Source organism: Pithys albifrons, chromosome 3 (genome assembly GCF_047495875.1).
Source record: "Pithys albifrons albifrons isolate INPA30051 chromosome 3, PitAlb_v1, whole genome shotgun sequence".
Classification (NCBI taxonomy): Eukaryota; Metazoa; Chordata; class Aves; order Passeriformes; family Thamnophilidae; genus Pithys; species Pithys albifrons.
Genome location: NC_092460.1, coordinates 99,702,768 through 99,729,704, shown reverse-complemented (window position 1 = coordinate 99,729,704; position 26,937 = coordinate 99,702,768). Strand labels below are relative to the sequence as shown.

At 48.2% G+C, this 26,937-nt stretch overlaps 1 protein-coding gene across 1 annotated transcript in view; it reads left to right on the top strand.

Moving 5' to 3' along the window:
• Window positions 1-26,937, top strand: part of PLXNA4 (plexin A4) — a 538,710-nt gene that overhangs the window by 444,544 nt on the left and 67,229 nt on the right. Inside the window, exons 11-16 of the mRNA XM_071552881.1 lie at window positions 4,937-5,033; window positions 8,175-8,365; window positions 13,452-13,603; window positions 14,229-14,346; window positions 21,147-21,283; window positions 22,893-23,060. Of these exons, the coding sequence (XP_071408982.1) occupies window positions 4,937-5,033; window positions 8,175-8,365; window positions 13,452-13,603; window positions 14,229-14,346; window positions 21,147-21,283; window positions 22,893-23,060 (863 nt within the window). The remainder of the gene's footprint in view (window positions 1-4,936; window positions 5,034-8,174; window positions 8,366-13,451; window positions 13,604-14,228; window positions 14,347-21,146; window positions 21,284-22,892; window positions 23,061-26,937) is intronic.

The window sequence follows — 26,937 nt, the reverse complement described above, 5'->3', positions numbered from 1 at the left end:
TTAGCATCCTAATTGTGCCCAAGCCAAATTGTCCAAGGGCTTTACCCTGTGCTATGACATCCCATCAGGATGCAGCAAGTGGCCAAGGGTGGATATGGATTTGCACACCCTACAGAAGTATCTGACAAAGGAAAGAGTTTAACAGGCAAAAAAAAAAAGACACTTGAGAGCTCAAAACGTTGCTCCTTTGAATTACAGCAGCTCCTTCTGGCAGCTTTTTAGGCATTCTCAGTTTGGACCTTTAAATTGCCTGTAATCTTTTGCTTGGATTTGATTTTCATGATTGTAATGGAGGTTTGGAAGAGTTGGGAGTCAGATTTACACATTGTGAGCCCTTTTGTGTTGGAGCCAGTTGTGCAAGGGAGGGTGGAAAGGCAAACCTTAATGGGTGTGGGCACTCCTAGCAGGAGTGCCCGGGAGGCTCTGCTGTCCCAGAGATCGATGCCCCATCCCTTTTTTATCCCCTCAAACACATTTCCATCTTATTGTCACAGCTGAGAGAGTCCTTTTCAAAGATTCCTGTTGAGTTCAGCGGGCTTTGAAGAGGGTTCATAATGAGTGAGCAGCTCCTGTGGTCTGAAGAGGACGGAGCATTTGCTCACTGTCACTTTGCAAATTGCTCCGTTTTGCTGCCGTGTGGTCCATCCGAGCAGATCCTGGCAGGGTGAGAGTTCCCATTCCAGCCCCCAGCAGGCTTCATCCTTAGAGCTCTTCCATTGGGATCCTGTTACTTGTTCCCTGGCATCCATTTCTAGTTCTGGATCAAGTCTACTGACTTAAAAAGTCTATTATGTGCTTGCCCCTAGTGCTGCAGGCAGATAAGATCTAAAATCCCAGCTGGGCTCCTGCTGCTGGCACTGGGATCCTCCATGGAATGAAAGGCTCTGGGGGACTCCAGCTGCCTGTCCTTTGGCAGCTCTGCCTGGTGTCTGCTTCCTTCTCTGTGGTGACCAGTGACAGGACTCCAGGGAATGGTCTGTAGTTGTGTCTGGGGAGGTTTGAGTTGGATACTTAATGTGTTGGGCACTGAACAGGCTCCCCAGGGCAGTGGGCACAGCCAGAGCTCAAGGAACATTTGGATGAACCTCTCAGGCACAGGATGTGACTCTTGGGGCTGATCCTGTGCAGGGCTGAGGGTAAGAGCGGATGATCCTTGTGGGTCCCTTCCAACTCAGCATATTTTGGGATGCTGTAAATCCCAAAACACACACAGGGCACTGGGAAGGCAGAATGAAGAACTTTCTAAGACTCAAATTCTGACTTTAGGGTGACCAACAGTTCTGGATAGATAGATAGATTAGATAGATAGATAGATAGATAGATAGATAGATAGATAGATAGATAGATGGACAGATAGATAGATAGATAGATAGATAGATAGATAGATAGATAGATGGATAGATAGATAGATGGATAGATGGATGGATAGATAGATAGATGGATGGATAGATAGATGGATGGATAGATAGATGGATGGATAGATAGATAGATGGATAGATAGATGGATGGATGGATAGATAGATGGATAGATAGATGGATGGATGGATAGATAGATGGATGGATGGATAGATAGATGGATAGATAGATAGATAGATAGATAGATAGATAGATAGATAGATCGATCGATCTTCCCTTTCCCATTCCCAACCAGCATTTTCAAAGTGTTATGCAAGACAGACATTGCTGAGTGGCAGAAAATTAATTATTCACTAATTTTCAGGCGCTCTCCTTCCCAATCCTGTGTCCCCATCCTTGCTCCAAGCTCAGAAAAGCTGAGAACAGCCAATGGTGCAAGTCCAAGCAGCTCTTCATCAGCTTGCATTTTGCTGGCAGTGACACCAAAACGTGTCATGAAAATGCAAATACTGTTGCAAAGGGTAACCTGGGGCTTCTCTTTCCTTCCATGGAAACCACAAAGCTTATATCCATAAATACCCTACAACTAGATCATAATCACAGGGGTTTGCAGATTAATGGCTAATTGTGTTTGGTTTGTCCAAAGAGGAATTGGTGTGCAACCAGCCCTCACTCTGCTGTAAATGGACAGGAATCACCGTCTGTGATTTACTCTGCAATTAATGGGTACAGGAAGACTGATGCTGTGAATGACCCCTCCTCCCAAAAATGGGACTTCAAGCCACGTTAGTGTAGGGTAAGATAAAAAGCAAAGGTCCTTTAGTATCACAGGCCTACAGCCCACAGGAATACAGGATGACATGCCTGTGTCCCAGTTCTTGTTTCCATGGCTTTTATAATAAGATCCCTTCAATCATTGCTTTACACATTTCTCAGTCCAACCCTGGTTCCACCCCTGGTCCAACCCTTGTTCCGACCCCTGGAATTGGGTCTGGGGTCGTCAAGACCCTCTGTCTTCATCAGCTCTTCTTCTTCAGGCACACAAAGGTCTCTTGGAGTTCATCCAGTTCTGGCTTCTGGGTCACTCTGACCTGTGTTTATGTTTCGTTCTGTGGGCCTTCTGATATCCTTCAGCTCTACCTTGGAAAGGAGTCTAAACAAGATTAATTAACTACAGGAATTTGGGCTCCCTGTTCTGGGACAGGGGTAGTGATAGAAAGTCATTAAACTGTTAGAAATATTAACCCTCTAAAAATCTACAAACTACTGTGTTCCTAAAATCTACAAAATGTGAAAATCAGAACAAAACCCCTTCGGCTACAAGACCTTCCTGTGAAGGTTCAGAGCTTTGGCATCTCTGTGGATAACCACACTGAGACTTGAGGTGATGGGGAACTCTTTAGTGGTCTCTAAGACATGCCCAACCAAACCAGGCAGCTTGCTGAGTTATGTTTAACCTTGTTGTGGGGAAAACATCTCTGTCCTTAAAAATGGGAGTTTATCCCACTCCAGATCCCAGTGCTGTGGGAAATTCCTGATTTCAGGAGGGTAAATCCTTCAGTAACAGTGGCAGACATGGAATGTTTCTCCCCTTCTTGCCTTGTTCCCATTCTGTCCTTTAATCAACCATCTCCTCTCCTTTTTGCCTTTTGGTGGAGTGTTGGATGGAAGCTGTTGATGGAAGTTGGCAGTGGGATCTGACGGGCACGGGGTGAACCCTCTGTGAACTGGCTGAAGATAAATTAAAACCTGGCAGGATAAAAGCACTCAGCACCACGTGTCAGAGAGTTCTCCAAAGGGAGAAGGCCTCCAGAGGCCAACTTCCTTTTCCTTCCTTAAGGCCACCTCTGTGTACCTTGCCTGTCCTTGACAAGTGTTTGTTGAAATCTGTCCCACTCTCTCTGAAGTTTTCTATGGCTTTTTTTTAAAGACATATTTGTTGGAAACTGGATACTCCTCACTCCAGCTGAAGCCTTTCTGGTTCTGACTAAAGAAAAATATTTGCATCCTGGGGTTTACATATGTGACAAACTCTACCTAATCCATCCCCAAATGAGAATTGCTTGGGTTTTGGCAGCAATATGACATTATTAATTCACAGTTTGTTTGTGATCCTCAGTAGTCCCCAGACCCTCTCCTGCAGCACTGGCCAGTCACTCCAATTTCATAGTTATTTGCATTGATTTCTCCTGCTGAAAAACAGCCCATATTTGCCTGCATGGGGTTTCAGTTGGTTGATTTTGGCCCAGTTCTCCCATTTGTCAAGTTTGTTTTGAATTCTTAACCCTGCTGTTGGATGTTCTTGCACCCTCTGTCATTCATGAAATCTGTAGCCTGTCATCCAAGTCAGCAGTGAAGATACTGAGTAATGCCAAACCCAGGACAACATTCCTTTTGAAACACCCTCCCAGCTTGACATGGAATTATCTGACTTTTTTTCTTTTTTTGACAGTTTTTGGATGAACCTTTTGGTGGCTTCTTTTAGTTCATCTTTCCCTAGTTGGTTTATGGGAAGCTCTTGTAGGACAGCAGCAAACACTCTACTGAAATCAAGATAAATGACATCTGCTGCTTCCCCTTTATCCACAAAGTCATTAAGCCTGTCAAAAAGGAAATTAGATTGGGTTGACACAATTTGTTCTTGACAAATCTACGCTGGCTGATTTTTATCACCTTATCATCTCGCAGGTGCTTATAAATTGATTGTTTAATAACTTGATGTACTTTCTTTCTGGGAAGCCAAGTTAGGCTGACAGGTCTATAATTACAAAGAACCTCCGTTTCCCCCTTTTTAAAAGGGGTTTCCATGATGTGTCTGTTCCCTGAGTTCTGAGACCTCACTCAGCTTCCAAGAGTTCATAACAGTGTGGGTAACCTCATGGACGTGCTCAGCACCTGTGGGTTACACAGCAGAGCTACAGTCGCATGACAGACCCACCATGTGCTGTTTGCACCTTCAAGGTGCACCCAAGAGTTGGCAAAATACATTTCAGAGCTGTGCTCAACACCAGGAAGGTGGATTTCCAAGTTAAGGCCCATCATGGAATGTATTTGCAGCGGCACTCAGGGATGGGGCAAGAGGGAGGGACTTTCAGTGGAAGGAGGACAGGTTTGGTTTAGATACTGGGAAGAAATTCCTGGCTGAGAGAGTGGGGAGACCCTGGCACAGGTTGCCCAAAGAAGCTGTGGCTGCCCCTGGAAGTGTCCAAGTCCAGGTTGGACAGAGTTTGGAGCAACCTGGGATAGTGGAAGGTGTCCCTGTCCATGGCAGGGGTTGGGACTGGATGGTCTTTAAGTTCCCTTGCAACTCAAACTGGTGATTTTATGAGTCTGTGAATATTCACCTAATGGCTGAATGGACTGTTGAGAGGGGCATGGTGTGAGATCCACAGCTCTGAGAGCATTCCAAGGAATTCTGGAAGGTGATGGCAATTAGGGAGGTGTCTGACAGCTCCATTTCCCTTGTTCACAATGTGCAGCATCACCTCTTGCCTTGTCCCATCCCCTCCTCACCTCTGGGCTCTGTGTAAGTCTGGGTTTGAAGAGGGTTTTTTTGGTGTTTTTCCTCTCCCCCTCGCAGTATTCATACGAAGGGATGGAGATTAACAGCCTGCCGGTGGAGCTGACAGTGGTGTGGAACGGGAATTTCAACATTGACAACCCCGCACAGAACAAAGGTAAAGAGTTATTTCAACTTGTCCTTGGAAGTGGTAACCTTAGCAACGGGACCGCATCTCTCCCTGCACTTAACAAAGCCGCCACCGCCTGCCCCTGCTGCCTGGGACACACTTGTTCTCTGCGCTCTGCAAATCACCAATTTCCTGGGCTTTGTGTTCCTCCCCACCCCAACCCTCCAACTCTCCTCATTCCACCTGGGGAACGTGACTCTTCCCTCTCCCTCGTGTTGCTTCCCCTCTCCCTCCGTGGTCTTCGCCTCCCGCTTCTCCCCACATTTTTTGCGGCTGGTTTTCATGCCCCTCCTTCTCCGGCTTTCTCCCCCTCCTTGTTGCTCCTGCAGGGACGCTCTTCAAGTGAACATTCCAGGAGAGCTGTCTCTCTGCTCAGAGGCAGTGCAGTAATGAACAGGGGAAGGGAGGGGTGGGGGCACAAAGGCTGCAGCTCGCCAGTGGAACATTCAGAACAAAATGAAATGATCACCAGAAGGGGTCTGAGAAGCACCTCCTGCCCACAGCCTGTCTCTGTTCAACCACCCCAGATGGCACAAGATGGATGTGCCCCTCACAGAGGGGTACTGCACATCCAGCTACAACCCTGAGGCAGGGATTTTTGCTGGAAATGGATGGTCCATTCACATCTTCTTCTTCCTTCTTGTCTTTCCACCCCGAACTATTTGCCCCAGGCAACCTCTCCTCCTGGCTGCTCTGCATTTGCAGCTCAGACCTGCAGACTTTCTCCTTCTTACATCACCAGCTCACAGACGTTTCTCCCTCCCTCTCTTTACCTTCTCCTGGACACTTTCCACATCTCCCACTCCATCCCTCCCCATCAGGTACTCCCACACTACTCTCACACCTTTTCACACCCACCCTCATGCTGAGGGGTGATGGTTGAAGTTCCCACCACCACCATATGGAAGCTGGAGAGCAGTACAGAATACAACTCTTCTCCCTGTGGTTTGACCCCTTCCTGTCCTTCTTCCCCTGCTCCAACCTCTCTGATGTCTTTCTCCTCCAGACAGTGAGTTCAGATCACCAGTCTGAATGCCAAAGGTCTTGCCCTGCCCTCCCCAAACCTGTGGCTCTTGAGGGTTAAATCCACTCATTAAACACAACAGGCTGGAGACCCTTGGCCAGCTCTGGCATCCAGCAACATGACACAGCCTGTGTTGAAACTGCCACCCTCCCTCCATGCTGAAGTTGTCTCCTGCTCTCCAAGCTGTGCCAAGGCGTCACCAGGACACTGCTAATTTCCATGGGCCCAAGCAGTGCCATGGACTGTGATGACCTTCAGTGGTGTGGGTTGGAGGTCAGAATTGGGGCACTTGACCCAGTCCTGCTTAGTTTTCTGCTGCCAATATAAACTGAGCATTCCTGGCACAACATGGTCCACACCAAGAGTGTGAACCCTTCCTGTGGGTAGTGCTGAGCTCTCCTAGATGGTGCAGGAGTAAAATCAAGCTCATAGTCATCATGATTGTGCCTTTAGGTCTCTCTGTGCTGGTAACATAAACCAGACCAGGGGATGAACTCAAGAAACTTCTGTGGTGTTTAGTCTTTGGTGCAATAACCTACCCAAGAACTTACAAGCTCCTGGGTTATTCAAAGCCAAAAAGTTGTAAGTAAAGACTAGGGAAAATCTGGGAAGTGCCACTGGCTGGAGACTATCCCAAATGAGTCACTTGGATGATGTCATCACGTTTTGGGTCAGGAGGAGAGTTTAGGCATGATGGATTTATCACATGGAGACACAGAACATGCTGTTGAGAGAGACAGAGCTGCCTTCAGGTAACCAGAATGCCACTCCTTTCCCATCCAGCATCCCATGGGCTGGGCTGAGAGGCTGAAACCCCAAACCTACCAAACTGCCTGCAGAGATGCTCACTGGTGGCATGTCAAGAAGAACAACTCAGGATATTTGAGGAGATCTAGCAGAAAATTAAGGAAAAACTGTATCCCCACAGGAGTTCTGTGGCACACTGTGAGTGACAGATGCTTTGAAAGCTTTCTTGGGGGTACTTTTGGGTACTTTTCCTGTACCCAGACTAGAGAAATAAAGAGTTTCTGAGCTTTTCCTTGCATTCCTGACTTCTAGGGTTGCAGGTATGAAGAGACAGAGCTCTTCAGCACATGCATCCAAAGCCTTTGAGCTTTGAGATTGTGTATGCTGAGATCCATAGACAAGACTTCAGTCACTCATGGGTACAGCAAAACAAAAGCACAGAGGGAAAATCCCCCACCTTATAAAGAAATCTCCCAACATGGCCACAAATACAGAAAAAATGTAAATCTGAGAGCAGCAATTGTGTCATCATCATCTTCTGAGAGGAGAATTCTGCTGTCAGTCCCCTGTGCAAGCCAAGCTCAGCTTACACAGCTGCAAAATGAGGATCAATAACATGATCTTGTTTCGTGGGAGGACTGCAATGTTTTTAGGCTCTATTTGAAAAAGCTCTGAGTGCTTCCAATCACTTAACAGCCCAAAATGGAGCTAAGCATTATTCATTGCCTTTGTTAGAGGGAGATCAACTCAATGCTTCAAAATGTAAAGCAGACTCCATTTATGGAGCAGAAGAAGGGGTAAAGGCTGGCTGTGAATCCCTGGATTCAGCCTCCTAGGGAACCACTGTGTGTTTACTTTTAATAATTAGGTTTTCTGTTAAGAGGGAAACCTGAGTGGCATCACCTTAACACACAGTTTTGAGTAGTTTCACACTGGATAAATCCCCAGGTTTAAGCTGAGGGTAGACCTTGTCTAGAAAATCAGTTTAGGATGAAGTGCTGAGGCCGAGACTGGTTATGGGTGGCACTTTATGGCATTCAGTGTCTGAAAAAAAGGAAGGAATTGAGGCCAAGTCACTGCCCAAGTAGCATTCCCCAAAACCTCTTCAACTTCCTTCTGCTCTCTCTTCCAAAACACCTTCCATGGAGGATGAGCTCTGGAAAGTACAGTTTGTTTCAAGGATGTGCAGAATTTTCCCCCCATTTCTCACCCCACTGGAGAGGTCCCATCCTGCCTCTGGGATGAGAAGCCTGGAACACCTTCCTGTCTCTCACTCCCCATTCTTCCCTCTGACATCCCACCACCCTGCTGTGTTTCCTGCAGCCCCTCAGGCCCTCTCTGTTTTCCTGTCCCTGCAGTTCACCTGTACAAGTGTGGAGCCATGAGGGACAGCTGTGGACTCTGCCTGAAAGCTGATCCAGACTTCGAGTGTGGCTGGTGCCAGGGCCAGAACCAGTGCACGCTGAAGCAGCACTGCCCAGCCCAGGACAGCCAGTGGCTGGAGCTGTCCAGCACCAAGGGCAAGTGCACCAACCCCAAGATCACAGATGTAAGTCCTGCATCTACAAAAAGATGGGCTGTTCCCTCTTGTACCCTTTTCGTGGTTTATTTTCCTGATTTGGGTTTGGGTTGGTGATGGGAAGTTCAGAATTCTGGTGGGTCAGACAAAGCTCCAGGCATTCCCTTGGGGATGGGAGGCCTTCAAAAGCAGGCACACAACTCCAGGTGTTTAGAACCCAAGAGTAAACAGGTTGTCAGAGTTCCCACCATAATGCACGTGGATGTCAATCAGCTGCTCAAACACAGTGTGATGGTGCAGCCTGAGGAGCCTCACAGCATCTGACCTGCCCACATAGGGCTGGTGGATGTGACAGGCAACCTTTAGGAGACCTTGGCCTTGCAGAGGAGCAGCTGAAGGTGGGACAAGATGCTCTGGGACATCAACACGAGCCAAGAGTGTGCCCAGGTGGCCAAGAAGGCCAAGGGGATCCTGGCCTGGATCCAAAGTAGCGTGGCCAGCAGGCCCAGGGCAGTGACCCTTCCCCTGGACTCTGCCTTGGGGAGGCCACACCTTGAGTGTTGTGCTCAGTTCTGGGCCCCTCAGTTGAGGAAAGAGCTTGAGGGGCTGGAGCGGGGCCAGAGAAGAGCAACGAGGCTGGAGAAGGGACTGGAGCACAAGTGCTGTGGGGAGAGGCTGAGGGAGCTGGGGGTGTTTAGCCTGGAGAAGAGGAGGCTCAGAGGTGACCTCAGCACTGTCTGGAACTCCCTGAAGGGAAGTTCTGGCCAGGTGGGGGTTGGTCTCTTCTCCCAGGCACTCAGCAATAGGACAAGGGGGCACGATGGGCTCAAGCTCTGCCAGGGGAAATTGAAGTTGGAGATGAGAAAGAAATTCTTTGCAGAGAGAGTGCTCAGGGATTGGAATGGGCTGCCCAGAGAGGGGGTGGATTCCCCATCCCTGGAGGTTTTTCAACTGAGCTTGGCCATGGCACTGAGTGCCATGATCTGGTAAAGGGACTGGAGTTGGACCAAGGGTTGGACTTGATGATCTCAGAGGTCTTTTCCAACCCAATCCATTCTGTGATTCTATGAAACAGTCTCTCTGTGCAGTTTTGCTGAGAGGGAGATGTTGAGTGATCCCAGAATGGTCTGAGCTTTGCTAAGAAGAGGTCAAAGAAGGGAGATTGTTGTAGTTTGTGTTTACACCTCAATCTTTGAAACCAAGCCCAGACAGCCAGAATGGAGAGTTTTATCTGAAAATTCAACTTTGAGACCTTGCAAATTTATTGGGAGCTGAGGGAAACCTTTTTTTAATATTTTCAGCCTCTTGAACCTTATGAAACATTCACAGAATTTGGTATGGGGAAGGTGGTGGATGATCAACTAAACACAAGGACCTGACTGTGCAGTGTTATGATGTTCCGGAGGTTCCCCCACATTTTCCTGACATATTTTGGCCCAAACTCTGCATCTACAGCCTCTTTTTGAAGGGAAAACTCCTCATCCTTCACCTTACAGCTCCTGTATTTTCCTTCCCAAAGCTGACAGGTCTCATTCCATGTTTTTGCACCTGTGATAGAAACTGTCTCATGGGAAAACATCCTGGTGACACCTTTTTTCCTGGATGAATCTATGGGAGTGCAGTGAGTTGGGGTTAAAAAACCTCCCCCCTCTCCTGGCCCTGGGTAAAAAAATCTCCAGGCCCTCCTGGTTTAAGGAAATAAGTGATTTTTGAAGCTGGCCTTTGCATATTAAAAATTGCACAAGGAGGGTTCAGAGATGGACTGTTGGCCTCACTCTGGGAAGTTTCCTGGTGATGTTTTTTTTGAGTCATAGCAAGAATTTTTTGGAACCTCACACTTTAGACAGAGGTGAAGGAGGATCATAGAATCATAGAATCGATTGGGTTGGAAAAGACCTCCAAGATCATCAAGTCCAACCCTTGATCCAACTCCAGTCCATTTACCAGATCATGGCACTCAGTGCCACGGCCAAGCTCAGCTGAAAAACCTCCAGGGATGGGGAATCCACCCCCTCTCTGGGCAGCCCATTCCAATGCCTGAGCACTCTCTCTGCAAAGAAGTTTTTTCTGCTCTCCAACTTCAATTTCCCCTGGCAGAGCTTGAGCCCATCGTGCCCCCTTGTCCTATTGCTGAGTGCCTGGGAGAAGAGACCAACCCCCACCTGGCCAGAACTTCCCTTCAGGCAGTTCCAGACAGTGCTGAGGTCACCTCTGAGCCTCCTCTTCTCCAGGCTGAACACCCCCAGCTCCCTCAGCCTCTCCCCATGGGGCTTGTGCTCCAGTCTCTTCTCCAGCCTCGTTGCTCTTCTCTGGCCCCGCTCCAGCCCCTCAAGCTCTTGCCTCAACTGAGGGGCCCAGAACTGAACACAACACTCAAGGTGTGGCCTCCCCAAGGCAGAGTCCAGGGGAAGGGTCACTGCCCTGGGCCTGCTGGCCACGCTACTTTGGATCCAGGCCAGGATCCCCTTGGCCTTCTTGGCCACCTGGGCACACTGGTGGCTCCTGTTGAGCTTCCTGTCCCTCAGTCCCCTCAGGTCCCTCTGCCTGGCTGCTCTCCAGCCACTCTGTGCCCAGCCTGGAGCGCTGCAGGGGTTGGGGTGGCCAAAGGGCAGGACCTGCACTTGGCCTTAAAGATAAGGATGATAATGTTTCCCCTGAGGTTTTTTTGTGGCTTCTGCAGTGAAAATTTGGTCTCAAACTCACCCCTAGTTCTAAAGAAAAGGGCTCTTCTAACAAGATGTTCTTTTTCACCACTACACCTTCTTTAGTCAGAGTAAAGACATTACTCATATGATAAAAAAAAAATCCTCTTCTGACTTGCTCTGAGATGTGCTGCCCACGTTAGCAGCTCTTCAAGACATAGGTGAGCCCTAATTAACCACAGACCTCCCTTACCTGCCACCCACCTTACCAGAACAAGTAAAAATCAGAACAAAAATATTCCATAGGGAACTCAGTTCTCTTACCAAGTGTGTCTAGTCCATAGGAAACAAAATAAAATACAGGAATTTTCGTTGATCTTGCTTTTTTTTACCTTCTGAGAACATGTGAGCTTGCATTTGGTGTGGTGATATATTCCAGCCTTCTGGCATCATTGACACAGTGTTTTATCAGGAGAGGATTAACTGACCTCAGCAAAATACATCTTTTAAAGAGAAAACTTTGCTTGAATAGATATTTATTAATTATTCAGAATAAAAATAATTTGGAAATCCCTTTTTTTTTTGAGAAGTTTTGAGTGTTGAGTCCCCAGCTGTGACAATCAGTTTCTCCTGGAATAGGAATTTCATCTTCATTCTCATTTTTTAAGACTCCTTCCTCATTTTCTGGAAAATAACCACAGATACCTCTGGTTTTATCCATTTTCTGCTTGTCTTTCAGTCTCATCACCACAGACCATCCAAAGGTCAAATCTCCAGCCAACCTAAATAATCATTTCACCTGACAGGTTTATGAATGTTGTGCTATTTTCTTTCTGGGGCTTCACTATCATGTTGATTTTTGGAGTAAGACTAAGCCTTCCAGGGCTCTGATTTTGTTGGTTCAAGTTGGTTTTGGCTGGTTTTTGAAACTGAGATGGGCCTGCTGCAGGGATTTTGTGCTGGTGAGGTTGTGACTATGACACACAGACCCAAGAACTGGTCTGTATCATCTGTGCTATTAATTTATTAACCTCTGTTGGTTGCCTGTGGAGTCAAAGACACACTCCTTGAGGAGGTGATTCATGGCACCTAAAATTATATCATAAAATAAAATATCTTGAAATCAAATAGCCCCTAAATGTGCCAGGTTCTCTCTCCTTTTATTAAAGGTGGACCTTCTGAAAACAGGCCTTTGGGTGGGCATTACACAAACTCTGGTGCCAGTCTCAGTGCTGGGAATTGGTCAAGAGCAGCCCTGCTTATCCCAGTGCCTTTCCCTGCCAGCCCAACTGTTCGGGGAGGATGGAGCTGCCAGCCCAGATTCCCACTTGGCAGAGCCATTGGCCAGTGGGTACGGACCTAAGGCAGGGAATTCCCTTCCCCTGACTGCAGAGAGAGCCTTGCCAAGGCTGGCAGATGGGAGCCATGGCATCCTGAGTGGGCAGCAGGGAATACCCTTTGAAAGCAGTGTTGGAACCCCTTTCAACTAACCATTTGCATGGCACAGGATTTGGGCACAGGGATTACTTGGGAGGGCAGAACAGAGATAATTAAGGGCCAGCCCCAGGATTTCAGTGCTGAATGGTGAGGAGGCAGCTCCAGAACTGATTTCCACCTGGCTCTGAACAAGGGTGATGGAGCAAGACACGGCCATCCTATCTCTGCTGGGATCTGCTGCAGGGCCAGGCTGGGGTGCAAACATCATTCCACGAGCCACCAGGATGGTTGGCATGGCCACTCATCTCCTGTTGGGCATCAGAAGCCTCTCACCCCACAAATAATCCCCCCATGGTTCCATACCCACCCTTCCAATGGCTCCAGGTTTCCCCTGAGGGAAAATACTCCCCTGAGGGAAGCTGGAGCTCTTTCAGAAATAGGTGTTGGCACAGAGCAGCTCCTGCTGCTGTCTCAGTCACCATCCACCTACTCCACACCTAATCCAACACCCTGCTCCTGTTCTGCCTTCTGTTTCCTCAGGTGCACATTTTCAGTGGAGTTTGTGATGTATGACCAATAGTTACCTCCAGAACAGATCAAAGACTCCACAAACTTTGGGCTGGGGATTTAGGATTTAAAGTGACTGGCTGAAGTCCTTTACATCCTTTTCATGTCCTTTATCCCATTTCTTTCCATATTGCCCCTCTCTTGTCTTTTCATGGTTCAGGTCTGCAAAGGGCAGAGCTCAGCTGCACCACCAGAAATCCTTCCTCTTCCTCCCTGTCTCTGGATGTTTTGCAAGTAGTTAAAAAGCAGTAAATGAGTTCTGGGTCAGAATTTTGTGTGCTCTGAGGTTGGGGGATGTGTGATATGAGGTTGAAGGGGATCTGGACTGAGTGGTGTATCTGGAATAGGCTTGTTCCTTTGGTTGCTCAGCACTTCTGAGTGTCTCTAGTGGTCACAAAGAAACCTCTTCTTTCCCCTGAGAGGACACAAGTGGTTTGATTATTCTCTTTGTTCTTGGCTCGTTCCTCCAGATCAACCCAGTGACGGGCCCTCGCGAGGGAGGGACCAAAGTGACCATCCGTGGGGAGAACTTGGGGCTGGAGTTCCGGGACATCGCGGCCCACGTCAAAGTGGCCGGCGTGGAGTGCAAGCCCCTGGTGGAAGGGTACATCCCAGCAGAGCAGTAAGTTGGGTGTGTGGCAGGCAGTGGGCCACACCACACCTCCTGACAGTCACTCCTGCCTGTTGGTCCTTCTAAGGAGGCCATTCCACCCAATTTGGGGATGGAGGAGGGGAAGCCTCCGTTCCATCAGCTCAGGAGCTGATAATCCATTTATTGCTGTATTTGGATTGGATATTTAAATGATTCCTACAACTTATGCCCTAAAGTCATCCTCTGTTTCTCAAAAAACAGCCACCACAAGGGTGTTTAATCCCAGTGTTGGGGGGCAGCAAGCCTGAGATCACTCTGAGCAGAAGTGACCATTAAATCTTGGAGCTGCCTCCACCATGCAAGACAGAGGGACCCCTGGGCTCAGACCTCAGCCCAGCACTTCTCTGTGTATTGAAATGAAATCATAGATTTACACCATCTAAGCATTTGCCCCACCAAAAAAGTGGGACAGCCAAAAGCCACCACTTTCTAAAGAATAACTTAGTCCACAGCTTGGATTCTGGGTCAGACAGAACAGGTTGGGTTAAGTCTACAGTCCATCCCCCAGCCCTGTGGACTGTTTGCTCCAATCCCATCTCACCCTCACCACCAACCCATCCCTCAAACTTTGCTTCTGCTTCCTTTTCCTCCCCAGGATCGTGTGTGAGATGGGGGAGGCCAAGCCCAGCCAGCATGCTGGATTTGTGGAAATCTGCGTGGCTGAGTGCAAGCCAGAGTTCATGGCCAGGTCTTCACAGCTCTACTACTTCATGGTAAGTTCCTGCAAGAAGTTCTCCTTGGCCCTGAAGGTCCTTAGGCCTTGGTCCCCTTTGCTGCATCTACCCATTGTCTTTCCCCATATTGTGCCTCTGAGCTCTTCACTGCAGCTCTGAGTGCACCAAATTGTTCATTCCATTTCCTTTCAACATCTTGTTCTCAGCAAAAAATAGCTGGTCTAATTAAAGTTTTAACAACCTAATAATAGTCCAGATTATTAGTCCAGTTACAGTTCCATACGGCCACGGTCCAAATTAGTACAGAAAATTCTCATTAATAGTTAAAAATGCTGTACAGGAAAGAACAAAGAGGGGGAAAAGAGAGGGGAAAATAAGAAAATGGAAAAAAACCACCCAGTGTCCTCCAGAAGGAACTTTGGGGTTGCCAGTAGTTATTACTGCTGAGTCTTCAGCAGGAGGAGTGTGGTGTTCATGGTGGGGTTTCTTCCTCCTCACTCTTGGAATCTGCCAAGGGTTTCTTTGTCCCATCCACCCCAGCAGTGCTGGGATCAGGACACATCCAGATGAGGCTTCTGGGGAGCTGTAGGATGTGACAGGGCTCAGTGCAGGTGGGCAACTGTTTTGGATGCTCCATGATGAAACAATGAACACCTGCAAGCTTGAACTTCAGTTCAAGTCCAAACACATGTTGTACACTTGACTTGGGGTTTTTATTCATTTCTGATGATGTTCCTTGTCCAAGAGACCTGATTATTCCTCTGAGGCCCCTTGCTGGGAACATGCAAGCATTGCCTGGCCTTGATCTGTGTAGATCTGTGCAGGCTTGACATGAGAGGGTCTCTTTGTTCCCATCAAAAGCTCTCGACTCCTGCAAGGGAATGGGTCTTTTCTGTAATTATTCACATGCCTGAGCATTTTTTGATGGTAAAGAGAACTTGTAATGAATGCAAATATCTCATATTTCCCCCTGGAGCTACGGAAATTTCTCCATTTTCCGTGTTTTCCGATGTCACTCAAGTGTTACGGTGGTGGGGGCAGAGAAACACCTTGAGAGAAAGCCCCTACCAGGCAGACAGAAGGGCTCTTTCCAGGACATTACACTTCAATGTGTTACCTTTGCCACTCTTGGAATTCCTGTCTGATTTCCATCATCCGTGTCCATCCCTGGCAGCTTTCCCGCTGCCAACTGTCCCAGCCGTGCACGAGCACGGACTCAGCAGGGCTTTCTTTGCTCAACTCCTCCATACCTTTGTGTCAGACAACAACAAAACCCAGGAATACAGAGGCTCTCCAGCCTGCCCATCACGTGCCCTCGCCCGTGTCTGGCACTTTCCCAGCAGGAGCTGTGGTTTTTTGGCTTCCTTGGATGCTCCTGCCAGGAGGGCAGAGATGCTGATGCATCTCGACGTGCCTTGGCATCCTGTGTGGCAGTTTGAAGGGAAGGAAGATGTTTTGAGCACTAAGGAAGGGAGATAAATGTGGTTTTCTGACTCACAGTTAATCCTTTCAGAAGGTTTGAAGCAAAACTTGCTCGAAGTTGGCCAATAGGCCTTTTGTTCTCCTGCAAGAATTGAAAGACATCGTGTTTTGAGCTCATCAGGGTATTTAATTGCAGTGGTTTAAGCTCATCAGAGTATTTCATTTCAGTGTTTTAAGGAAGGGGTAGCTTAGTTGAGAGGTGCCACAACAGTTCTTCTCCACATTTCTAACCAGAACTTTTTAATTCAAGAAGCTCTTCATTTAGTTTAGACTCACCTGTGATCAGAAACTGCAAATTGCATTAGAGAATACAATAAGCCAAAAGGGAAACAAAGCTGAAATGAAATTTATGACAATCTAAATGAAATTCTTTTTTAAGGTATTAATATTCTTGCTGTGATTATTGCCACAGTCTTTCAATAACAAAAGAAATTATCTTCACTCTTCAATTCAGGTGCTGAAGCAAGTTTTCCTTTATTCTGGCTTTAGATGAGACTGTTGGGTCTCAGTGCAGGTGATGTGGGAGACTTTGATTGCATCTCTTCTGGCTCTGCTCCTAAAATCCTTCTCCTAGGAGAGCTTCTCCCATCCATCCCTTCTGTCTCCCCCCTCTTGTTGCTGAACCTGGGAAGGAAACCCTGGTGCCCAAGCTGTGTGTGAGTCACATCTCACTCTGCCCTTGTTCCCAGGAGGAATGAAGTGGGAATCGTGGTCTTGACATGCACCCTGAGGTCATCAGGCACAGCTCTGGTGGCAGCTTCTCTGGGGACAGCCTGTGTGGAGGAGATGCTGGAGGACAGCAAGGGGTTGGGGAGCTGAGGAAAGTAGGCAAAATCCTTGAAAGATGCAGGTTCTCTGTCCAATTTCCTTCCTTGTCACTGTCCACTTCAGCCTGTTACAGATCCACAAGACCCTCTTGCATTTTCCATCACCTTTAAGCAGCAGGGAAATGGTGAATAGTCTGGAGCTTGAGCTGTGCTGAGAATGTGCTGTGCAATATTTATGAAGGCCACTGTGAATAATTAATGGTTTATCACAACTTTGAAAGCTCAGCCACAAACCCATTTGTAAGATTGGCCCGAGACACAGCAAAGCTTTGCCAAGGAGTGTTGCTGGTGTAGTTGTGGCCTGGAGGATCCTCAGAAGGGCATGGCTGGTTTATCTCTCCCTCTGAGGAGAGGACAGGAAACACATCCAGGAGTGGGACAAGGGTTTGGAGTCTTTAACCAGAATGTTCCTCTGTGGTTTATGAATCAGATACTGTTGAGCTGTTGTGTAGGCTTTGAGCACTAAGGTGGACATTATCAACCTGTTGTTCCAGAGGAGGTTTAGGATGGATATTAGGGAAAATTTCTTCATGGAAAGGGATGTCAAGCACTGGCAGAGGCTGCCCAGGGAAGTGGTGGAACCGTTGTCCATGGAAGCATTAATGGAATATGTAGACATGTTGCCTAGAGATGTGGGTTATAGTGGTGGACTTAGTGCTGGGCTGATGTTTGGACTCAAAGATCTTCATGGTCTTTTTCAGCCTTAATGATTCTGTGATTCTAAACATGAAAACAGTTTCCAAACCCTCAAGTTTAAACATGAGAATTGCCCAGCTCTGACAACAGATCTCTCTGCAGGTCTGTATGTCTGGTTTTCATGTTCTGCCCTTCCTCCATGAGCTGCATTTCGAGCGAAAGCAAAATGGAAATCTTGGCGCTGTTTTTCAAACTGATTAAGCAGAGGGGGACAGGAATGGAGAAGGCTCTGTGTGTGTGAAAGTGGGAGCTGTGGTGTGTGTCAGGTGGTTTGATAAACATGGATTAATGGTCTCCAAAGCGCAATAAGGTGACTGCGTGATGTACCTGCTCGTTCAGAGGAGCTGAGAGCTTCAAGCACTTGTGTCATCATTCTTAAAGAGAGGGGGAAAGAAATAATCTTCATTTAAATGCATATAGTAGCTTTTCACTTGGGACTGAATGGAAAGTTTTTCTATTAAAATGCAAATGAAAGAATAAACTGTAACTCCAAATTTCTCCCTGAAAATTGATGTCTCCTCTCTGCATTGTGGTAACAGGGTGATCCGCGCCTTCAGAGTGCAAGTATTTTATCTTGATTTGGGGAAGAAGGAAGGGCAGGAGGGTAAGAAAAAGAGGTTTGAGATTTGGGGCCTCTCAAGGAATTGTGCCCCTTTTTGATATATTAGCACAGCACTGTGTTGTGCTTGGAAAAGAGGCTCTGAAAGGCAGCAGGAGAAGGGAAGGGGTGTTCATGTGGGCAGTGCTGGTTTGTGGCTGTGGTTTCATTCCACATGAGCCATGGTGTGCCAGTGCAGGGCACTCCTGCAGTGCTGGTTTGTAGCTGTGGTTTCATTCCACATGAGCCATGGTGTGCCAGTGCAGGGCACTCCTGCAGTGCTGGTTTGTGGCTGTGGTGTCTCATTCAACATGAGCCATGCTGTGCCAGTGCAGGGCACTCCTGCAGTGCTGGATTTATGGCTGTGGTTTCATTCCACATGAGCCATGGTGTGCCAGTGCAGGGCACTCCTGCAGTGCTGGATTTGTGGCTGTGGTTTCATTCCACATGAGCCATGGTGTGCCAGTGCAGGGCACTTCTGCAGTGCTGCCTTGTGGCTGTGTGTCTTATTCCACATGAGCCATGGTGTTGCCAGCGCAGGGCACTCCTGCAGTGCTGGATTTGTGGCTGTGGTGTCTCACTCCACATGAGCCATGCTGTGCCAGTGTAGGGCACTCCTGCAGTGCTGGATTTGTGGCTGTGGTTTCATTCCACATGAGCCATGGTGTGCCAGTGCAGGGCACTCCTGCAGTGCTGGATTTATGGCTGTGGTGTCTCATTCCACATGAGCCATGGTGTGCCAGTGCAGGGCACTCCTGCAGTGCTGGATTTGTGGCTGTGGTTTTATTCCACATGGTGTGTCATTACACATAAGCCATGCTGTGCCAGTGCAGGGCACTCCTGCAGTGCTGGGCTGTGGCTGTGGTGTCTCATTCCACATGAGCCATGCTGTGCCAGTGCAGGGCACTCCTGCAGTGCTGATTCGTGGCTGTGGTTTCATTCCACATGAGCCATGCTGTGCCAGTGCAGGGCACTCCTGCAGTGCTGGATTTGTGGCTGTGGTTTCATTCCACATGAGCCATGGTGTGCCAGTGCAGGGCACTCCTGCAGTGCTGGATTTGTGGCTGTGGTGTCTCATTCCACATGAGCCATGGTGTGCCAGTGCAGGGCACTCCTGCAGTGCTGGATTTGTGGCTGTGGTTTCATTCCACATGGTGTCTCATTCCACATGAGCCATGGTGTGCCAGTGCAGGGCACTCCTACAGTGCTGGTTCGTGGCTGTGGTTTCATTCCACATGAGCCATGGTGTGCCAGTGCAGGGCACTCCTGCAGTGCTGGGCTGTGGCTGTGTGTCTCCTTCCACATGAGCCATGGTGTGCCAGTGCAGGGCACTCCTGCAGTGCTGGGCTGTGGCTGTGGTGTCTCATTCCACATGAGCCATGGTGTGCCAGTGCAGGGCACTCCTACAGTGCTGGTTTGTGGCTGTGGTTTCATTCCACATGAGCCATGCTGTGCCAGTGCAGGGCACTCCTGCAGTGCTGGGCTGTGGCTGTGGTTTCATTCCACATGAGCCATGGTGTGCCAGTGCAGGGCACTCCTGCAGTGCTGGTTTGTGGTTGTGTTTCATTCCACATGAGCCATGCTGTGCCAGTGCAGGGCACTCCTGCAGTGCTGGTTTGTGGCTGTGGTGTCTCATTCCACATGAGCCATGCTGTGCCAGTGCAGGGCACTCCTGCAGTGCTGGTTTGTGGCTGTGGTGTCTCATTCCACATGAGCCATGGTGTGCCAGTGCAGGGCACTCCTGCAGTGCTGGTTTGTGGCTGTGGTGTCTCATTCCACATGAGCCATGGTGTGCCAGTGCAGGGCACTCCTGCAGTGCTGGTTTGTGGCTGTGGTGTCTCATTCCACATGAGCCATGGTGTGCCAGTGCAGGGCACTCCTGCAGTGCTGGATTTGTGACTGTGGTTTCATTCCACATGGTGTCTCATTCCACATGAGCCATGCTGTGCCAGTGCAGGGCACTCCTGCAGTGCTGGGCTGTGGCTGTGGTGTCTCATTCCACATGAGCCATGCTGTGCCAGTGCAGGGCACTCCTACAGTGCTGGTTTGTGGCTGTGGTTTCATTCCACATGAGCCATGGTGTGCCAGTGCAGGGCACTCCTGCAGTGCTGGGCTTTCTCAGCATCCAAGTCTGATAAGAAGAAGGGAAGGATTGGGATCATGTGTGGGCATGTGGGAGAGGCAAGAAACAAGCTCAGTCTCTGCTGGACCACAGCTCTTCTCCATCCCAGGGAGAAATCATGTGGGCTCAGGAGTAGGTTATAGACATCTTTCTGGAACTGTTCTGCAGGTTCTGTTTGTTCCTTGGGGTTTTTCAGTCTAGAGAAGAGAAGGCTCTGGGAAGACCTTAGAGCCCTTTCCAGTACCTAGAGGGGGTCCAAGAGAGCTTGAGAGGGACTTTGGGCAAGGGCCTGGAGTGACAGGACATGAGGGAATAGCTTTAAACTAAAGGAGGACAGGGTTAGACAGGATTTTGGGAAGAAATTCTTCCCTGTGAGGGTGGTGGGGCTCTGGCACAGGTTGCCCAGAGAAGCTGTGGCTGTCCCATCCCTGGCAGTGTCCAAGGCCAGGTTAGAGGAGACTTGGAGCAACCTGAGATAATGGAAGGTGTCCCTGCCCTTGACAGGGGATTGGAACTGGGTGGTCTTTAAGGTTCCTTCCAACCCAAACCATTGTGTGATTCTGTGATTCTCACCTCAGTAGAGCAGAGTGATCTTTTCAAGACCAAACAATTTTCATCACTCATGAGCTCCATAGTTTGGAGGTAGAGATTCCCCAGTAAGATTCAATCAGGCAGTTCAAGCCCCAAATTATCTTGCAGAGCTGGTGTTGTATGATGGCAAAAAGACAGCCAAGCTGTGTCAAACAAGCAGTGGAGAGGGGGAGAAGGGAGATCATGACTCCAGATGCTCCAGGCATGGAACTGACTCTACAAGCAGAGTATTTCTGAGTGATTGCAGGGGCAGGTCTGATTTTGCAGAGGTGAGGAGAACAGACTGGAGTTGGGTCTGAACTCATCCCGTCACACCTGGCATTCAAACAGGATGTCTCTGATAGGACTGGTGTCATCCTGGGCTCTTCTGTCATCCAGAAGACACAGTCACCTTCTGAAGTCATGTGTTAGGTACACATGATTAACCCCTGGAGGTGTCTACCTCTCCTCATCACCAAAACAAGAGAAGAAAGATACCTCTGCTCCTCTGCTGTGTTTTCAACCCCACCCTTTGTCTTCCCAGACTCTGACACTCTCTGACCTGAAGCCGAAGAGGGGACCAGTGTCGGGTGGCACCCAGGTGACAATCACAGGCAACAACCTCAACGCTGGCAGCAATGTCATCGTGACCTTTGGGAGACAGCCCTGCCTCTTCTACAGGTACAGATGAGTCCTTCCTCCTCTTCATGCCTGAGTGTGAGAGATGTGAGCAATTACACTCAAGAGGCTCCTGCAGCCCAGGAAACCTCTCCCTCAAGTGCCTCCTTTGCCCGTGGCCATGTCTGTGCAGCAGTGGGACTTGTGCATTCTGCACCATGCACAGCCTTACTGAGCATGTTTTGGGGAGTGGAAATAGGATTTATTTCATTGTTTTGATTGGTATTTGATGTGCTTTTTCCCGTGGCCTCTTGTCAAATCTCACTACAATTCTCCACGGTCCCGCGCGTTGCTACTTGCTCTGGGAGTACGTCGTTGAAAAGATTCATTTTCATGTCCCTGCTTTAGGAGAGGTGACAAAGAAAATCTGACAACATCAGTTCTGAGCATTAAACCACCTCCCTTTTATCCCAGAATAGTCCTGCAGTGCTAAGAAATGGATGATTTGCAACATTTTAGCTCTGGGTTGGCTCCTGTTCAATCGCGGTTCAGAAAAGCTTAATGTCAGTGTTACCTGCTGAATGTTCCCTGATCCTTGTGAGAATGAGCCTCAGGCCCATTCCCAGGGGCTCCTGCAGCTCCAAACAACCCAGTGCAACACATTTTGCTGCCAGTGTTGGTGGAGGCTGAAGATGAAGTTGGCACATTTCTCCTAGAATGTCCTTGGCAGAGGAGGGGGCTCATTCACAGAAGACCTGGGAGCAGCGCCCTGGGGCAATGCCCTTCCCTCTCCTGGCTGTGGGGATCCTCTGGAGCTGCCTGGCATAACTCTGGTGTGATTCAGCATCTCCAATTTGGGAGAGTGAAGTCACAGCTTGTGATTTAAAATGCCAAGTGGCACCCACAGCTGCTTGGAGATGCTCATTGAAGAGACAGGGGAATTTTGGGAAGGATTGAGCCTTGTCTTTCAGGGGAATTTGGGGAGCACCTGGAAGGTGCAGCCAGTGAAGGTGACTTGTACTCTCTCTCTATAAGATGTGCCTGCATCACAAATCACAGGGTTGGGGAGACTGAGGGTGTTTGGAGCCTGGAATTTTTGGCTTTCTGCAAGGAAAGGGCTGCTGCAAAATGTAGACCTGGAGCTGGTTTTGAGCCCAGCCAAAAAGGAAAGGTTTATGCAGAATCCTCTTTGAGTATAATCCTAAAATGCTTCCCACTGTATTAACACTTTCCAAAGTGCACTTAAACAAGGCTTAAAGTCTTAATGCAAAGTAAACTTTATGATCCCAGACTGGAAGGCTGAGGTGCAAACACCCCTTTTATGAGCTGCTGCTCCATCTGTCCATAGGCAGGAAGGAAACATCCATCAAATATTTAATCACAGAGAAATACTTCTGGAGACAGGTCTGGTTTGGACTTCCCTTGGGGTTCAGATTTCACTCTGAGACCTGAGCAATGATGGCTCTTGTGGTTTTAGTTAAACTAATCAAAAGGCAATGCCACTTCCTCAGATAAACAGTTCACAGCATATTCCTGCAGCACTGAGTTTCACCACTTCACAGTGCATAGGTTTGGGTCACAGGACATGAGAATGGGTAGTTGGGCTCTCTTTGACACCATTTGATTTGCTGTTGGCAGCACCTGGTTTATATTTATTTGCTTCTGCTCCCAGGAGATCCACCAAGCACATTGTCTGTAACACCACTGCCTCCTACGAGGGCTTTGAGAAGGTGAAGGTGTCTGTGAGAGTGGACAAGGCCAAGATACATCAGGAGCTGCACTATGAATATGTAGAGGATCCAACCATCCTGAGGATCGAGCCTGAGTGGAGCATCTTCAGGTGAGCATCCCATGAGAACCTCCTGCCACCTCCCATGGTTTTCCATTGCTGGGATAATACTGGCCCTTGGTGCAGAAAACTGCTTTCCAAGTGTTGTGTTCACTAAGAGTTTGTGCAGAGCTCCTTCCCAGAGCCCAAGACCATGAGGGCTGGTGGATTTGCCTCCTGGGAAGACTGAAAGTCCAGCAGGGAATTGTGTGATTGTAACACCTTAGTTGCTCACTGTGTGTCTGTAATCGTGGGTACCCTGGGGCAAAACAGCCACAGATCCTGGTGAGGGATGGGCAGGAGCAGGGGCTTTTCTCCAAATAAACTCTGCATAGTCCAAACCTCAATGACCCTTCGTGCTGCCTTCACTACCAGAACAAAACTTCTTGGCAGCAGGACCAGTCACTGATCCCTTAAACCCAGACCTAAAAGTCACAACTGTGCTTAGAGAAAGGAATCACCCTTGGGTTTGAAAGCAGGAATTCCTACCTTTCCCACAGCCTTTCTGGACTTGCAATTCCTGTATTTCCCTCAGCCTTCGTGGATTTGATGCTTTAGGTCTAAGCAGTGTGGTTTGGCCATCACTCCTGAAAGCCCCAGGGCTCTGTCCTGAGGTGAAACACAAAGGGCACTTTATTCCCTGCCCTATCCAAAAGCTTCCTCCTCATTAGGGATCCCTTTTTCTCTTCACCTCATGGATGCTGCTTTGGTGAATTCAGAGGGTTCACATGAAGGTGTCTGAGAGCAGCACTTGCCCTGGTTTAGAAGACATCAAAGTGACCTCCCAACACCCCCAGAAGCCTGCAGGACTGGCCTCAGGAAAGGAGAAATTGGTCATTAAATGCATGGATATTTCCTTGAAAAGATACAAAATGACAGCTCTTGGTCTCTCCTCCTTCATCCAGGGCAGTTCCTGTTTCCCTGTCAAGCTGGACTGATTGGAGTCTCTGAGGATTAAGAGCAGGGCTTGTAAATCCCCCCAGTTCAGCTCCCATCCCCAAGATACTTTCACAAATCAATTAGTGCCTTTAATTACCATGAGGGAATTTACTGATTTAGCCAGATTGAGTCCTTGCACATTGGGCTGAAGCTTCAGTGTTGGGAGTTTCTGTTTGGGGTTTTGATTTGCAGTCAGAGCCCACGTTATCAGAGAAATGAGAAATCACTTGACTCCTTTCCTTGTTATTAGAGTGAGTTCAGTGCTGCTTAAAAGGTGCAAGACTGACACTCCAGGAGAGTGAATTCCTTAATATCCCCAGAAAATGGGGCACCTTCCTCCCTCTGGCCTCAGGTCTGGCTGGGAGGTGAGAGGTTCTCCAGAGCCTGTTTGCTCCTTGGTTTCTCTGCTGAAGCTGCCAGCAAGACATGAAGAAGCAGCCAAGGAGATGCTTCAGGTGTGTTGGCAAAGCCTGGAGGTGCAGGGACTCTGTGTCCCATTGCTCGATGAACTGGATATCCCCATCCCACCTCCCAGAATAAAGGAAATTAAGATGAAGTTCTTATTTAGGTGGTACCAACTTATTTTTTGGGGTGCGTAGCTGCAAGGCTGGATGACTGGGACTTCACCTGTCTCTTCATTCATGGAATCATAGGATCATTAGGGTTGGAAAAGACCAATCATTAACCCAAACATCACTGTGTTCACCACTAAATCATATCCCCAAGTGACACATCCACACACCTTTTGAACACTTCCAGGGATGGTTTGAACAGTTCCAGGGAGGAAACACCTTCAGGTACAACCTCTACCCTTTGCTTTCTTCAGTGTCTGAAATCAGAAAGCCCCTACTTGAGCAATAACAGGAGCCTCATTTTAACCAGACCTACCCAATCTCTTCCTCTGTCTGGTGCACTTTGGAGTCATCCCCAAGGTGCATAACCTTGGAGGGCTGTGCAGAGGGAGAAGATGGAATATCCAGGATTACCAAGGTGGATCAGGGTGTCAGGGACAGTGTTAAGCCCTCTAACTGTGGAGCTCCATCCAGCAGGTCATGGTGGGGACAAGCACTGGTGTCAGCACCTCCACACAGAGCTGGATGAAAGAACAGCCAACTCCAGTCCTGAGAATGAAGCAAGAAATGAGTTAGACAAGACATTTGGATGTGGAGACCGTTCATGAGTGTGTTTGTTGTGTGGAATGATTCATGACAGCAAATCCACTGTGCTGCTCTGATCCCTCCCTCCTGGCTGTGGGGCTGAGCTGCTAAACCAGCTCTGCAAAATCAGTGATTGTACCAGGCCTGGCTGAAAACCTTTCCAAGTGTCATTCTCCAGGACAATAAAGAAAAGATTACTGCTAATTTACTTCTATAGCCAAAAAAAAAGGAGTCTCACTGGGCTGGCAGGTAAATAAAATTTTATGAGGCTCCATTAATACTTTTGATTTGGGTTTAATTTGAGCAACATCCAGCAATTACCTGAGTCTGCAGAGAGGAAAATTATACTCAGAGCTTTTGGGGCAGTAAAGAGTTAAATTCAGAAAGAAGCCCTTGGCAGCTCTGTCATTTTTCTGGGCTAACCAGGTGTCCAGGCTCTGACCTGACCTGGTCAAGAGGTGGATGTGACATTCAGGTGCAGGCACAAAAGCCAGTGGCTGGTGGTTATTAAGACAAGGAACAGTTTTATTTACAAGCCACAGAGGGTTTGGGAGAGATTTTGTCTCTTCACCAACCACCTTTTTTTCCCCCCCTCTCTGCTCCTGTGCTGTGGCTGTGTTTAATACCTGTGGTCTGAGCCTGCAAGCTCAGATTCCAACCCAAACACAGAATTTTTAACACGTGGGTTTAGAACTGTGTGCACAGACTTAGTTGATTAAATAAAGGGATTTATAATTATATAGACACACACATATCTCTGTGTATGTGCACACACTGGATATGTCTGGAACCTGGAAAACTTTTGGCTGAGTAAAGATTCAAAATCCCTTCTAGTTTGGATCATCAGGGATTAATAATGATGATGACAGTAATAATATAATAATAATTATTGTTGTGAGGGCTCAAAGCCAAAAATACAGAAGACCCAGGGCAGTGGAGAAAGCACAACTTAGTTAATACATTTCTCTTGTGGTTCCTGGTGAGCAAGTTCTGCCTGGTATTTCTCCTGAGGATATCAGGAATACTTACTGAGAAGCTGAATTTTGGGGAGAGAGTACTTTTTCTGAAAGTCTCTTGTAAGGAGGAGTATGACTTCAGAAGAGATCCCCTGTGCTTTCAAGAAAACTCAACCATCCAAGCAGATCTCATGAAAGTGGCAAAACGTGGGTTTGCTTCATAAAATTTCCCATTAGGAATTTTCCATCAGAGCTGATGGTTCCAGAGAGGAAGAATTTGAGATACTGTGCAAAACTCAAGGTCAAATGTTGCCCTAACCATGGACCAGTCCAGGCATGACTTGAATGAAAGACCATGAGGAACCTCTCAGGGAAGGGTCACAGGAGCACCTGCTGGAGGACGTGGTTGTGCCAGTTCTCTTTGGTTTGCGATGTGGGTGCAGCTGGAGGGGCTGAAATGAAATCTGTGCCCAGCTCACTGAAACCTGATAGCTGTTCTGTGAGCAGAGATGGCTGTTTGCAGTCGTTCCTACCTCCCCATCTGATTAATAATGGAAGACAAATGAGGAACATGGAAAACAAAGGTCAGAAGTGGGGCAGATCTCTTGGCTTCGTCCTCACAGTGTTTATTCTCTGGAGTTTTCTCATTTATAATGCATGTGTTCCACCTTTCCTGTGTGTTTAGGTTTACCTGGAGGCAGGAAAGGGATTCTGAGCTTTCTTTTCACAATCCCATCCATTTCCACATGGCCTCCCATTCCCAGAAGGAAATAAATTACGTGCTGGACAGTTTCCAGGGGGAGTTGCAGAGGCAGGTGCTGACTCTGATGAGAGCAC